The sequence below is a fragment of the Echiichthys vipera genome, assembly GCF_963691815.1.
Source record: "Echiichthys vipera genome assembly, chromosome: 16".
NCBI lineage: Eukaryota > Metazoa > Chordata > Actinopteri > Perciformes > Trachinidae > Echiichthys > Echiichthys vipera.
The window spans coordinates 12,581,377-12,597,320 of NC_139841.1; the positions used below are offsets into that span (position 1 = coordinate 12,581,377).

The 15,944-nt window shown below is 38.3% G+C and overlaps 1 protein-coding gene across 1 annotated transcript in view; it reads right to left on the minus strand.

Annotated features, from left to right (window-relative positions):
• epha5 (EPH receptor A5) overlaps positions 1–15,944 on the minus strand; it is a gene marked incomplete at both ends in the record, with an annotated part of 68,881 nt that overhangs the window by 16,540 nt on the left and 36,397 nt on the right. The window contains 4 exon segments of the mRNA XM_083929729.1: positions 4,116–4,218; positions 4,376–4,445; positions 4,672–4,761; positions 6,196–6,320. Of these exon segments, the coding sequence (XP_083785855.1) occupies positions 4,116–4,218; positions 4,376–4,445; positions 4,672–4,761; positions 6,196–6,320 (388 nt within the window).

Genomic DNA, 15,944 nt, shown 5'->3' on the forward strand with positions numbered 1-15,944 from the left:
TTTCGGATTCACATTTTAATCTTTGAACATCGTCAGAGCGCCCACTGTCCACTGCCCACTCATCTGATCATTCTGTCAAATAATTACATTTTCAACATCTTTGTGAATAAACCATTGCATTAGGATGGACTTAATGAATGCAGGAGCAACATAATAAATGATGAAAATAAATGAATGAACAGATCCTTGAATAGATGGTTGAAATAGTAATTATTCAAATAAATGAATGGATAGATAGATGGGTGAACATGGATGTGAATCTGAGCTATGTAAAGATGCCCTCAGCTTTGTTATTTATGGCTCAGTCAAGGCATTTGGACATGTATGGCTGGTAATTAACTTAACTGCAGTAAATACGTATCGAAGGAAAATGAAGATGAAATCAGGCAAGAAAAGTTCATAAGTTCAAGGAACTTTTTCAGCCAAAAATAATATTTTTTTGGGACTTTTATGCACAACAGGTCACATGAGGATAAGAGGCTGAATGTCTTTGCAACAATTCACGTTTACTCAGGCCTGTAATTAAATGTTTTGCATGTGTTGGAAAGCTTCATTTGCTATATACAGTAATTCCATTTGCGTATATTATACTGTATGTGTGCATGTGTGAAGATGATATTAGAAAATTGGTTATACCAATTACAAGACAAGGTTAAGTGTAGGCCATATATGACTGGAAGCATGAAGACAAGCTTTACATTAAAGCGAAACAACCTTGATTAAGAATACCAATATGTAATTTCCATGGCAACAGTTCAATTATTATTGGTGAGCATGAACTACTCTCTTTCAAAGCCATAAACCAGAGAAGTGAACGTAATAACTTGTTGTATTTATTTATGAACTACATGCACATTAATCAACATTTCAGTTTCCACTTCAATATAAATGTGCTAGAGTTTGCTAATAAGCTAATAAATAATCATTTGTGATGTCATCTTGTATAAAACCTGGAGCTGCTCATAGACAATGAATTGAATAAATGGGATCTACAAATTGTTTATTTTCTTTTTTATAACCTTAAGCTTTGATCTATCTGGCTGTTAAGTCTGATGTAACACCCTTTCGAAATACGATTTCCAGGTCCAAACGCTCCGTTGAAACAAAACAGACAACAGCCGAACATGTGCACAATTACAATCCCCTCTAACGCCAGTTAAACACCTTTTTCATCCATGAGAAAGAGGTAAAATGACAATTCCGTTTTTTTTTAAAGCTCAGATCTGTTCAAACAACAGGGAACAGGGCACTGCGGCGGCGTAAAAATACGAAGCTTGGATCGGCAAGGAAAAAAATATTTTGAAAGGGTGTTTAGGGATTATTGAAATTCACCCCGTTGACATGAGCGGGGGAGAATGGGAAAATGACGGGAGTAACTCGACCTCCAGTACAGTAGTCGGAGCTCCGCCAACATAAAGCTGGTTGGAACACACCTTCCGGTTCATCTTTATCAAAATCACAACAACTTGGAAAGTGGAGGGAAAATGGACAACTTTTTAACTGAATTATGACCAAAATGTGTCTTCTTGGTAGTGATGTTACCTGCCTTCGTATTAAAGGTAACGCTCGTGTTGTTTTTTTTTTTCACGCTTTTTCGGCGCCGTTGGGCAAAAGCCACTGCCAGAGCAGGCGCAGACACGTACCCTGATATTACTCCGGGTACGCTGTTTTCATGGCGTTTGAGTAACCGGAGTATTGCCTTAATTTGAATACAATCTGTTTTTAGACTGCATATTAACGCGGATCGTTTTCAGTCTTCATACTTGGTGACATCACACATTTGACTTTTTGGAACTCTAGTTTTTAGATGTGGGGGAGTGTTGTTCATGTGGATGACTAATATCTTTGGACTTTCTTAAACCAAAGTAATAACATGCATACGTTTTTAAGAGGGACATGATTCCCCTTAAATGAAGTTTGTAATGCATCTGCAAAATGCAGATGTATAACAGATCAAAGTTGTATCACCAGACTTGAAGAGACTACCCTGGCTTGCATGCATCACAGCTATAACCTAAAAGGCAGTCCTTAATCCTGAACTATTACAAATCCCTAACCTCAAGCCATGTATCTAATCCCATAATGCTGCTCTACAACAGAAATATCTGGGTCACAAAAGAGACGTAATATTTGGTCATTTTTGTTAGTCAGCAGTAGGTCAGAGGAAGAAAAAGGGGATGTCCTCTTGTTTGATGAAGCTCAAATATACCCACATATTCAGAAATATACACGACTGCTGTGCTGCAAAAAACGACATTAACTGTTGAAATTGTAATGTTTCACACTCCTCCTTCTGAAGAATTTTATGAATGAATCACATCAGTCCTGTGTTCATAAATATAGCTTGCCATTATTCTTTTGAAGTGAGCAATGTCCATAATGTTTTCTCTCATCATGCCACTTGCACACTTCCAAAGATGAGATGATGAGGGGTGTCCCTGCAGCATTTAAAGTGCTGCAGATATTCTAATCACCTGAGTTCTCACAGGTGAACGATATGTGGGACATAGATATTGGCCTATCACAGACATATCAGTATCAGAATTGACGTATATTTTTTTTCAACAATATGACAACCTTTTTTACAGAACACATAATGCAAAAAAATATGCTTCTGGTGATTTAGAAATGGTGTCATATAGCTTTTTTAATATTATTTTTTAAAAGTGTAATAGTCAATAATCAAATCGCTATACAACAAGAAATGTTTGCGGAACTCACTCAATTTTAATGCAAATTAACAGCATCCTGGGCTTCAGACTAAGTTCAATCATGCCTCTAGTCAATTTTTGTGTTATTTGCAAATTAGGAACCTCGTAAAGCAATTTTTCGCTGGCATTTTTTTAAGACTAGACTGAATAGAATCTTGCCTTCTCTTTCTGCCACCTGTGATGAATATAACTGTTCTTTTCTGGTCTTGCTCTAAGCTCCAAAGCTTTTGGGTTGACATTTTTAATTTCTACGGTGTCGTCTATAATAGACAACTGGCTCCTGAGGTTATACTGGTCTGCTCCAACAACCCTTTGGCTCTTCCCTCTGTTTTACAACAAGCCCTTATGTTTGTTATGGTCGTTGCTAAATGGGTTATTTTAAGACAATGAAGTCAACTTTATCCTCCCTGCGTCAAAAAGTGTCTAAATGATATGTTTTCTTGTTTACACCTTGAAGATATATGTTTTCCTTGTCTAACTCCCATGCTAACTTTAAAAAGATTTGGGGTCCTTTATTTTCTTCCCCTTACTTTTTTAATTTCTTTTTGGGTGTGCCCCGTATTACATTGCACTGTGCCTGTTTTGTATTCACACCCTTGGACTTTGCCATCCCAATTGCTGGGATGCCTGCCTTGATTCCCTGTGGCCTCCTGGTCTACATCCCTGACCCTTTTTCTACGAGTGGACTTTCTGGAGCTTCTCATTTACTGAATAGACCTGTGCATTTATACATTTTCTTTCTATCTTTTTTTGTTGTTTAATTGTGTCCTTTGTAAGTGCTCGTCTTTATGTTGTTATACGGAAAATTTTGCGTAAGTAAAATTTACAGAAAAAAAATTGACTGATACTGAATATGGCGTTTATTTTGCCATCTGCCTGTGAATGTTCTCATTTGTCCATGTCATCTTTTTCCCCAAATAAATTTAATTCAAAAGCAACTGGACTCGGTTGTTTGTCTAGGAAGACGTTTCACCTCTCATCCAAGAGGCCATTTGTTTTATGTTTTTTTTCTTCTTTATTTTCTAGTTGTTCTTTCTAGAATTGGTTGACAATGTAATACATTGCACATGTAATAATGATTCATAAGTATTCTTTAATTTAATTTGTTTAAGGAAGCAGCATTGAGTACCCTTGTATTTTCAAATCGGTGCAAAATCAGAGTACAATCCCAGAAGAAAATATCTATTTTCATTACAGCTCAAAAATTCACAATATCGGCCAGTGTATTGGTAATCTGTGAATTTTTATCCCCTAAAATTGGCATCTGCCTCAAAAAGCCCCCCCAATCTGTTGGGCCCTAGTGGGCGTAGAATATAAGTGCATGTGCTTCCACCTGCACACATACAGTATATCATGCTTTCCTGGTTGTTTCTATGTTCATTCAGGTGTGTATTTATGTCTTACCGTCCACTGAGCAGGAATCCAGCGACTACCGCCAGAAGGACCAGAGCCAAAGTGATGGCCACAGCTACTATCGAAGCTTGAGCACGTTCACTGGTCGCAGTTACTGCCAAAGAAAAGAGGTGGGCTTAGACACAAATATTAAAAACACAAAAGCACAGCTGGCATCTGTTGTTGATGCAGCCTCCAAAAGCAGGTGGGAGTCATCAGCATAAAGTTGAATTTGTATGTTTGTTTCCTCTCTCTCTTTCAAGTGTACTCACAGTAAGGACTGGTCTGGAATTCAAAACGTCGGCTAAATGCACCATAGCCTGCTGAGGTCCTGGCTCGCAACTGTAATGCAATATATCAGAATATATCACATCTACGGTAAGTATCACACCATATTTACTTTATATATACACTCATGTGTTACACATGACTTTCATTCATAAACTTCTTTCTAATCACATTTAAACTTATTCACATCGTCTCCTCTTAGACACACTGTGCTTTTATTCTGTCCACACATTATTATATATGAATTGTTTTTTTAGTATTTTTTAAATCCATGTTTGACCTGGAAGATGTATGCTGAAGAGGGCTTCAGGCCTTCCACCACCATCTCTGTCTCCTTGGATTTTATAATAGTGTAACTGGAGTCCTGCTCCTGTAGGAGAAAGGGAGAGGGGGTTATTGTATTTCATTTACTTGCCTTAGGTTTTGTAGATTTGATGATTTTTTGTTGCCTTCACATTTCCCCCCCTATTTTTTTGCACATTTGTGTGGCTAAGCTACCTGTAGTACGTGTGTGTGTGAGTGCATGTGTGTAAGGATCAATTTACCAACTGTAACCACATCAGGTTTAGACACAGCTGTAAATGCCCTATCCATTAGCCAGAAGCCATTAGCTAACCACTGACCACAAACCCTGATCTGTTCTCCTGTATACCTTTATTCTGACCTTCACAGAAAATAAGTCAGCAGAGGACTAAAGAGAGAAAGGAAGAGGGGCATTGGAACAATGATCTGAACAAAAGCATCAAGTTGCTGTCTCTACCTAAGTCCAATTTCACACCCCATTCCCAAAAAAGGGAAACAAACCACACAGCTATACCTTAGCACATCTCTTCGTGGCCATTTCAGTAAATAAGCAAACAAACCAAGGCAAACTGAATGTAAATTTAGCTGTATCTCTGAGGGCTAATTTGAACAATCTTTTCAATATGTTTCCACAAACACATGAAATACAGTATGTGGAGCACAGGGATGTTATGAGGCAGAATCCATTGGCCAAAGGGGTCATTTTAGCAAATTCTCAAATGCCTGAAATATAGCCTTTATTGGAAAGTTAAAGGTAGCATATTATGCTCATTTACAGGTTCATACGTCATACTTGGGTTTCTACAAGAACATGTAAACATGCTTTAATGTTAAAAAAACACATTATTTTTCTCATACTGTCTGTCTGAATATACCTGTATACCCCCTGTGTCTAAAATGCTTTGTTTAAGCTTAAGCTCTTCTGCATTTGCACTCTCTGCATCTCTGCACCATCATTGCAGCTGGGAAATGACTGTAATGTCACTGTAGAGGCACTTTCTATCTATATACAGTATAATTGTGACATCACAACCATACAGAAGTCCTGACAGCTAGTTTAAAGGCACAGTTTCTGAATATGGGCTGTGTGCATTGCTCTGTGGATTTAGTTTTTTAATAATTTCCCAGCGCCACTTTAATAATAAATACATAGAAATCTCCCTTTTTCCACAATATAAGGCATTTAACTTTCAACCACTTTAAATTTTAGTAGGTATCTGTCAACTTTCAGTTTCTCAAGAGAGCAACAATCTTCACAAATCAAAAAGCCTAACATTTATTATTTAGCTATAAATACATGTGGTATACTGTATATACAGTACTCAAGCATAAGAACGCATGCAAAATCAATACCTCTGAGTAATCTATGTAAACATCTTTATATCTGTCTATAATATGAGCTTTAGAAATGTACTCAGGAACCATGGGTAACCCAAGGCCAGTGAACAGACACATAGCCTAATATAAGGAGCAAAAAGAGAATGATTTAGATTCTTTTTACCTTTTCAAAATACTTGATCTCGTACTCCAGGATGATGCCGTTAGGGCGATCAGGTTCTGCCCAAGAAAGGGCGATGCTACTCTTGTCTGTATGTCCTTTTCTCACCACACTTACTGTGGACGGTGCTGCACACACAGAAAAAACAAAAAGCCATAATACAATTTCAAGCATCAACATTAATTTGCTTGAGTAGTAATAATCCTGCAGTTTAATATGATGCATCCCATCTCTTTAATTACAGTATTCATCATAACTGACACAACATCCTAATAAACAGTAATTAAACACAAGAGAAAAGGTGCCAAAGCTATAAAATATGTTGGGGACCATCAGCATCTATAAGACATCCCTCTTTTGATGACACCTCAAACTTTGATGTTTACATGCGCAGAGCTAATTGTAATGCATGCTGTGATTGTTGTACGCTATGACATATTAAATAGAAGATGAAACATCAAAGAACAACAACAAAAAAAATAACAAAAAGGATTTCAAACATGGTGGTAAAAAGAGGGGGGTTTGCTATATATAAAATTTACATGTGTCTGTGTCTGAGGGAAAAATATGTTGACTTTTTTCTTCAACCAACATGACATAAATTACATGACAACACAGAGTTTCTTTGTTGGAATTCAAGTTTGTTAACAAAGGTCCCTCTGAGGTTATTTGGCGCATTCCATTGAGCTTTAACTCAACTACTGAGATGATTTCAGGTTCCAAAGCAGTGCTGTCTCTGAAAAAAAATTGTCTGCAATCTGGCAACAAGGTGCACCTGAAAAAAATGTCTTCAAACTGGCAACAAGGTGCACCTGTGCCTAATTAAACTTTCCCTTTATATCTCGCTATTCAGTAGATTCTGGCAGAGGAGCCCATGAAGTCAACTATGACTCTACACATCTGGCACAAGGCTTTTAGTGCACCAAGTCTGGCAGTCTGCAGATTTCAAATAGGGCAATATTATCACAGGGGAAAACTTTCTTTACGGTAATAGTATTTATTTTTGCAAAGTTTACATTTCAAATATAACATTTTTAGAACTTATTCTTTAAGTTCTGAAGTTGAGTGAGCTCAGTTGTGTGTGTTTGCATCAATCATCGAGTCATCCTGTTGTAACCTGAACTCTTGGCCCATCCCTCAGAGGGACAGTTGGAGAGTCTCTGACACATAAAGAGCTTTTCAGCAGGCAAAATGCTCCCTCAGGCAACATCCTGATTGTGTGTGTGTGTGTGTGTGTGTGTGTGTGTGTGTGTGTGTGTGTGTGTGTGTGTGTGTGTGTGTGTGTGTGTGTGTGTGTGTGTGTGTGTAAGCCACTACTGCAAATGCTAAGGCGTGTTTAGGTTTCAATAGCCTCAGCACTCCACTGGGAATAAATCAGCGCTACAAACACAGTAACTGTATCCTGAGTGGATGGTCGCACAAAAGTGTTATCTGTAACATCTTAAAAGCCTGAAACCAGAGAGGGGATCGCACACTCAGTGCTTAAATGGTATAAATGCTGGGATGCAATGATGAAAGAGAGGGCCTCTTTTCCCAGCATCTTGACGGGTAACAGTACACCAAGATCCAAGTTTAAATCCTCCAAAAATGGATTTGTTACTTGTTAGTTTGCCACGCTATGTTTAATCAAAAGTTTTGAATAGAGGGTATCATATGAGGGTGTATGGACTGTTAAGCCCTCTGGTATAAAAACCTATGATTTAGGGTTAAATAAACAAGGTTGATGTGCCATTCCACACATACAATATGTATACATTTGAACTAATTATTCTTTTTTAAACGATTCATTAATCTGTTTTTCCCCAAAAAATGTAAATACCATAAAATAGTGAAAGAACAGAATCACTATTTCCAAGGTCCTAAACTGATCACATTATAAAAATTAAAATCACCAATCAACTGTTTTGTGATAATTGCTTTTTAAAATTACTTAAAGGAGTTGTACTCGAAATATGAGATTGCCTCAACATGACATTCACAGACCATTCCCCAATATGTGGAATACCAAATTTTTTTCATATTTACATGCACAGGTGGCCGGCTATCAAAAAACTCACATTATAACACGCACGGAGGGAGAGTGAATTCATTCTCTGCTAATTTCTGAAAATATACATTGACTTTGACAGATATATCGGCCTACTGAAGATAAAAATGTCACAACATTGATGATAAGCTCATTTGCTCGTAGCCACTAAAGCAGATAACCATGGATACAGTTAAGCTTAAGCATTGTGCCTTCCACATTTAACATTAAAACATGATGCATAAAATTCAATCTTTTTAAACTCAGTACCCCAAGATATAAAATGTCATGGACCAGAGCAGAGTGAAGTACTCATTCACTGGGTCTGCCTGTACAGAAAATTGTTCTCTTTAAGTAACAGCAGCACTCTCAGTGGCAGGTAATCATGGGAACACGATCTTACAATTGAAATGACTGATTATCAATGGAAAAATCCTCTAAATCCTCCTCCTCTTACACCCACGCTGCCTCACCTCGAGTCTTTAGTCTTCTATGGTACTATAAATGATTATCGATCATACAGTGTTGGCTACATGATGTCATACCATCTTATTCATGTTGGCTACATAATGTATTATTTGCCTAAAAAACGTTGAAGACCCCTGATGATGCATCTGTTATTTAAATCGTTGAATTTACTGTTGCAAATATAGACTTAATTTACTGTTTCTGTGCTGTTTTCTGTGCATGTATCGTATAAGTAATAATGTCTATATTTGAAGCAGATTTACAAATAAAAGACCAATGTAGCGCCCATTCATTGGTTGTCATGTAATTTTCGCATGTTCCCTGTTCTCAGCCCCAACCTTCCCTTTTCGTCAAACAGCGCAGATGCACAAAGTCCATATATCACACCCTAAGCAGCATTTTAGTCAACAGAAGCTACACAATGTGACACGTTTTACTGCCACAACTCAGTGACTAAACAAACAAGTATTTTTAAAACTGACAGATTTGAGAAACGCAATGCAGAGAGAGATATAAAAGGTGATAGAAGAGAAGGAATGGGTGCTAAAGGAGACTGAAGTGAAAGTTGAAAAAAATGGAAAAAAGTGAGAGATGAGACAGTGGGGGAGACATGGTGAAAGCGTGTAGACAGGGCCCCAGCAACACTTTCATATTAGCAACAGGGTAGGCAGTTGAATAACACTTCCCGTTTTAAATACTTCAATCTGCTAATGAGCACCTACAAGTAAGGCTAAGCAGAGCACAAATAAACTCTTAAAAGTCTGTGAGGTCATTTTCTGTTTTTCCATCTAACTGCTGGATGGAAAAACAGCTTCTATTTCATGCAGAGAAAGGTTAGAAAAGGTTGTGAAAGCTATTCAGTGGACGAGCACAGCCCTCCAGTATAACAGCTCTGGAATCAGATAAGAGTGACGTTATCACAGTACAGAACATAAGCCCCTCCGACCGCTATCCGTCTGAAGCATCACCAAAATCAATACAGACCTTCAACTATCTGGTTTATTATACTTTAACTACCCTCAGAGAATGACAGAATGAAAGACCCAGAGACAGATTGAAAGAGAGATTGGAGACAGAGAGAGAGAGAGAGAGATGGCTTTATTAAGGTTGTAAAGTACCAAAAGATGCTCTCATCTGCTCCCTCATTTTGTTTGCAACTCAATCACCTGTCCACCTGCTCTGTCTCATGCCACTCATGTTTTTTCATGTATTTGCAGCAGTGACAGTCATTTGGCAGCCTAGATCTGATCCTACGTCTAAAGTATTATTTATATATAAATATATATATATATATTACGTATTTTAAAATTTAAAAAAAGTAGAATCGGCTCAGAAAATCTGCTCAAGAAAATTGGCAGTACATACCGGTCATCGGCTAAGGCTGATGAAAAAAAAAAAAATCAGCATCAGCATCTGCCCTAAAAAAAAAATCCATATCGGTGGATCCCTAGTTAAAACTCATACATTTCAGTCAAAACTGGAAGTACGAGGCACCTTCTATATCTGATGTTTAATGTGCAGAACATATATCCTTATATTCTGTCATCTCTCTACTGCTGTGTAAAGGCACACAATTCATAAAAAAATAAGGTTAAAGAATACCGAATGTTCAAACTCAACCAGTTGGAAGGTAATCTTCTTATAAAGCGAAAAGGAAAAAATGCAAGATGTGTGTTAAGTGACGAAAACATTATGTATTTCGACAGAAGTTAATTTTCATGACAGTCAAAAGGAACGATGTGTAAATAATGTGCCACCATGGCCAGCTTCTTTCCTACCCACTCTCCATATCATACTGTTTTGATCTACCAAATGTTTTCTCTTTCTTCTTTAACATCTCCACTCTTCCCCTGTTTAGCAGGCAACACACCTAAGATGATATACAGTACCTCAATTAAAATGGATGCAGCTCTAGAAACACACAGCCTATTGCCACACTTCTACTGCAAGGTACGGCACGGCACAGCACGGCTCTACTTGACTGGCTCATATTTTGGTTTTCCAATTAACGAAAAGTTGTGGATAATAGCTGGCACCTGGTAATTTTTTTGGTACAGACTCTTGACACGAGATCACATGAGAATGCGTTTGTGTTTCAGCTAGAAGTCATCTGGTCAGTCAGCATTCTCTGAGGAGCTACTGGTAGCTGAGAGGGGAGGGGGGCGTGACGACAAGCAAATGCTCATTCAAAACAACCATGTCGGCTTCTAAAGAGTTTAACTTCATTCAGATTTTTAAAATATGGCTTTATTTGTATTGCCTCAGCTCCATCCATGATCCACCTCTTTTGCCCCCATTTATGGAATAGCCGGCACTCGGAAGTTCATGTTTTACACAGTCTATATTTTGAAGAGGTAAATCCTCTCCAATTCCAAGTTCAATTCATTTCACTTTAAGTGCAAACAATCCATCTACTTTACTACCTTTATATCTATGTCTAAAAATAAAAGTAAGACACATGGGCAGAGCAGCAGGCTGTGCACTTATTCTTTTACCACCCACAAAGCAATGTATCACGATTCATTTGATTAATAGCCAACAACAGCAAAAACAATGTATGGGAGCATTTAATGTGCAGTTACCACACAGTGCTCCCACACTGTGAACATGGAAAGCAAATGGGCAGAAACAAAAGGCATAATAATAGAGCTGAGCTACCACAGGAAGTCACTTAATGCTTATCATCAAGCTCATCGGTGAACAAAAGACTGAATTGTTTGTGATTATTGACAATTAATGGCCAATTAGATCATTTGTTCTTCATTTAGCATCATGAATGACATTTTCTCCTCGTGTAGAATGGATAGTTTATTAATTACTGCCACTCAAGCCTTCACAGATTTATTCACAAGGCATGAAGAAATATCTAAAATATAGACGCTTCGAAACATCCCTGGGTTGCAGCGACAGATCTATAGTCACTTTGGGGATTGCGGTGCAAAATATAAGACTTTCATTTAATTTCCAACTTTTCAAGCTGCACGAGACCTCAGTGTTTTTTAATTTGTACACGCAGTTAATGTCTACACTCTCCTTTTTCCTTCTTTGCCTTGGATTCTCTCCTTTTATTTTTATTCTGCTTTGTTTGTCCTGATCACAACCTCCCCATCATTTCTCTCCACTTCTACCTCAGTCCTGTTTTCTCCTTCCCTTCTGCCTTTCACCTCTTCTCCTCAAGACTACCAACACTTTATTATTCAGCAGGGCTTCACAGGGACACTGTGAAATCACCTATTTCACGGATCTCTTATCGAGTGTGACACTTCCCACACATCAAACGGCAGATCCTCTGACTTTCGCTTTTTTTCTGTCTGTGTCTCCCCGTCGCCCCCGTTTCTCTGTACCTCTGTTTCAAAGACTTGTTTTTGCCTTTTCACCCTCATAAAAAGAAGCACAGTCAAAAAACACAGATGTTTACAGAGCTGATCAAAGTCCTCATTGAGTAATCACATGATTGCTCAATGAAACAGAGGCGAGGCAGGCTTGTAAACTGTTTGTTACAATTAATGTTTAAGGATTATTGTTAACATGATTGCTCAGAATACTTTGGTGAATCACATGATACAAACTCCTCCACTGGTTGACCCCCTAATTTCGCTGCAGTGATGTAGAAACATACTCAGGGTTTGTATACCCGTGAAGTTAAAGATGCTTTTGCAATGTCCGCCAATGAGCCTGGATATGATCAGGGGAGCAGTGCACAACTGAAACTTTCAGCTAGAAGAGGCCAGTGATTTGATGTTCTTCAGCTCTGTGTTAAGGGACTTTTGCAGAAGGCAGCTCATTTTACTCACAGTAACGGCTGCGTGGTACATGGAGAAGTAAGATGGGAGAAACAGTTGCCATGATCATAAGTGAGACAAATGTATTTATCCTGCAATTCCACTGCATGGTATGGCACGGCTCTCCATTTTTACGCAAAAGTTGTGGATAGTACACTGATGCTGCTAAAATTCCTTTTAGTGGCATCAATTATTTTTATTTATTTATTTATTTTTAATAATTTCATTTAAATGTCTTTTTTTTTTCAATGCTTTTGATGTTTTATGTAAAGCACTTTGAATTACCTTGTTGCCAGACAAACAAATTACCTTGCACAAACCCACCATTTTTAAACAGCCAAGCTACCATCAATAACGACTGCAATTTTTTAATTCACTCGCAAAAAAGATTCTTAAAATATGGCAGGAAAATTACGGCATATTAATTGGCGAAGTGCAGACGTTCCTATTTGGTTGCTGATGAAATCATTCAGCGAGTGCTGTGTTGAAGAAAATTTCACGGCAGTTTCATGCGGCGTCGCTGCATGTAATGATAGCTGATAATCCCACCTACATTAAGGGGGGGGTGCTCTGCAAAGCTGAACCATGCCCTGGAAATGAGACATTAGTCTACTTAGAGCCATTAGAGTCATAGACACCTTACAGGTTAAAAGAGGTAAAACTATCACAAGAAAAAAGCAAAAACAATTAGTTTAATGAGATTTTAACCCCCTTATCCTGGTAATCATCACCTTATCTTGTGGATTTAGCCGAGGTCCCGACCTCCAGGGCTGGCTGACACATGGTTTCGATGTGATAGTTTGGTGCACTGATGGGTTTAAGCAATCACTTCAAATATAATAAGATAATACATATAAATAATATGATTACATTAATTTTATATTCATATACAGTTTACACTGATAGAAACTGTTTGCACCTTCTGTTAATTCAACTGATGAGTAATACCACAGGGGAAAGATCTGCGGTCTCGCAGTTGTAATTCCTATTTTTAACTGCCTTTACCAGGCAAAATAAGGTAGAGTTCCCACTCTAAACATTTGCATGCAAGCACACATGTTTGCACATATGTTCTGCAATCGCTATTCCAGATATTTGGAACAGCTAAACATAACTATGGGTGCAGATGTTCAAAATCTGTCAGTGTTCCGGTGCTCCCAGTCTAGTTTTGAAGTTTTGATTAACGATGTGATATATTATACTGTACACAGTGCTAGTGACTGCTTCTAACATTTTTCTGTTTCCAAATTTAGGCAGGTATATTTTACCTGAAAATGAACAAATGAACAAATAAATAAAACACACTCTAGCCTGGCCTGTACCACATCCATGCCAAAGAGCAGCAGCAGCTTCACATTTCATCCGTCTGTGACTCTGTCAACCATGTGTAATCTAATGTAATCCCTAATCTCTGTTTGGTCCAGTGACTGGCTAACTTTAATCTAGCTACAACTCCAATGAACTGAATGTGGGTTCTGTAGTCTGGTTTAATCCACTCAGTCTGCTGACAGCCACAATGACAACACAGTTAGAGGGCTGTCAGTCCTCTTGACTGTCAGACGACCATCTGCCTCTCTCTCCGTTTCTCTCATTCTACTGCTACTACTACTTTCTTCTATTACTTTACTGCCAATTTATTATTTGTTTAACAAACAGAAAACAAACACACTACTTCAAACTATTTTCCCCCTTCCCTACAGATGGAAGCACTGGGAAGAAGAACATTTACCTCATATTTTTCTCATTTAATTACGCTGTGTGATACACATTTCATTACAAACTAATAAAATAAACTACACAAGCACATACCTCCCGTAAATATTAAAATGGACTCCCAAAGCCCATATAAATTATAAACTCCATTTAAAGGAAAGACAGCAAAGCCTCCAATACTTGCAGAGGAGTTGGACTCATTTTCTAATATATGAGTGGTCTTTTATGTTTGGCCAGTGTGCTGCTCACTTTCATGTTGGTAGTTTGGTGCCTTGCTCAAACATACTTTATAGTCACACAGATTTCCTAAGCTGCTCTGGCAATGTAGATAATATATTTTTTTCCAACAGCTACAAGTGCAAAACATCATACCAGCTAAGGTTCTCGTAATAATACTTCCCAGCTTCAATGGCAGTTCTTCAACCACTGGTACCAACCACAATATGCTACAGTAGCTTGTCCGCAAGGTGTGCTGAATAACGCTGCAGTGGGAAAAACTGGCCTCGGCATCTTCAAAGGGGTCCTTTAACCTCTCACCTCAAGACATCTGAATAAAAATGGGATATAGGTACCCATGAATCTCCTCTTTATAGACACGCCCACTTTATGATAACCCCATGCAGTTTGGGGCAAAAGACATTTACATCAAATTCTGATGCAGTACATTACAGTAAGATTACAATATTTTTGTCTATTCTAAAAATGGAGTATTTTAATATTTCTGCATACTGGGGTCCCTTAACAGTCATGGATTGTATTCTTTGGGTATTTATGAAAATCTCAGTGAACTGTTGTGACCTCTAGAATAATTACAACCACAAACTAGAGACCAAGGGCTTTCAGAGGGTGTACGGTTTACCTAGTTATATTGGAGATACGGGAGTACCTGAGCATTTAACAGAACAGAAGTGCTCACCATCCAATCGCTGAAAAATGCCAAAGAATCCATTGTATCATCATATCAAGGTAAGTAATAAAGTTATGTTTAAACAGCAAGAAAGACAATTCTTTTCCCCTATCCATAAACTATAGAGAGCTAAATTCTCAGACCAGTGACGTAGTTGATGCCCTTCCCAATGTGGAAGAAGCTTTTCATGCTCTTGCTGGGTCCGAATGGTTCTTGTTATTGGACCCTAAATCAGGCTACTATCAGACTGAAATGGCCACATATTTCCATCATAATATTCTAGGCCCACACACATTCAAAATTTGAATAGGCGGAGGTGAATGGCAGGGTACATTTGGCACCCCGCAAAATCCCATGTGGCCCCAGCATTGCCTCAGCATTTGAAATGGTATATAACTGCTACTGTCCAGTCCTTAAAATAACATGTAAACTTGCCCGTCATCAGTGTGAGTCATCATTTTTGATAGGCATGTAGAATAACACCTGCTACCACACAGGCCACACAGCCCATACAGCCTACCAATCAAGAGCATCCATTATGCCCCCGATTCCTGCAAATCTTGCTGAGGAAATGTGGTGCCTAATCGAGGGTGTCGAGCTGATTTTTCAATTACAAATCTGAATGCAAAAGCAAAAACAAAAAAGCTTTCCACTGTGCAACGTTCCCTCATTCACGGCAGGGATGGTGCATGAACAAAAATCAATACAGCGAGAGTTTTGTTGGACAAATACTGTGATAATTTGATCATCTGGCATCTTTGTTACCAAGCCCAGATATTCGCGCCAGGAATCCAACATGCGGGTTGTTCTGTGGAAGTCTCAATAAAGAGGTAAAAGAAATGTGACAAAATGGTGA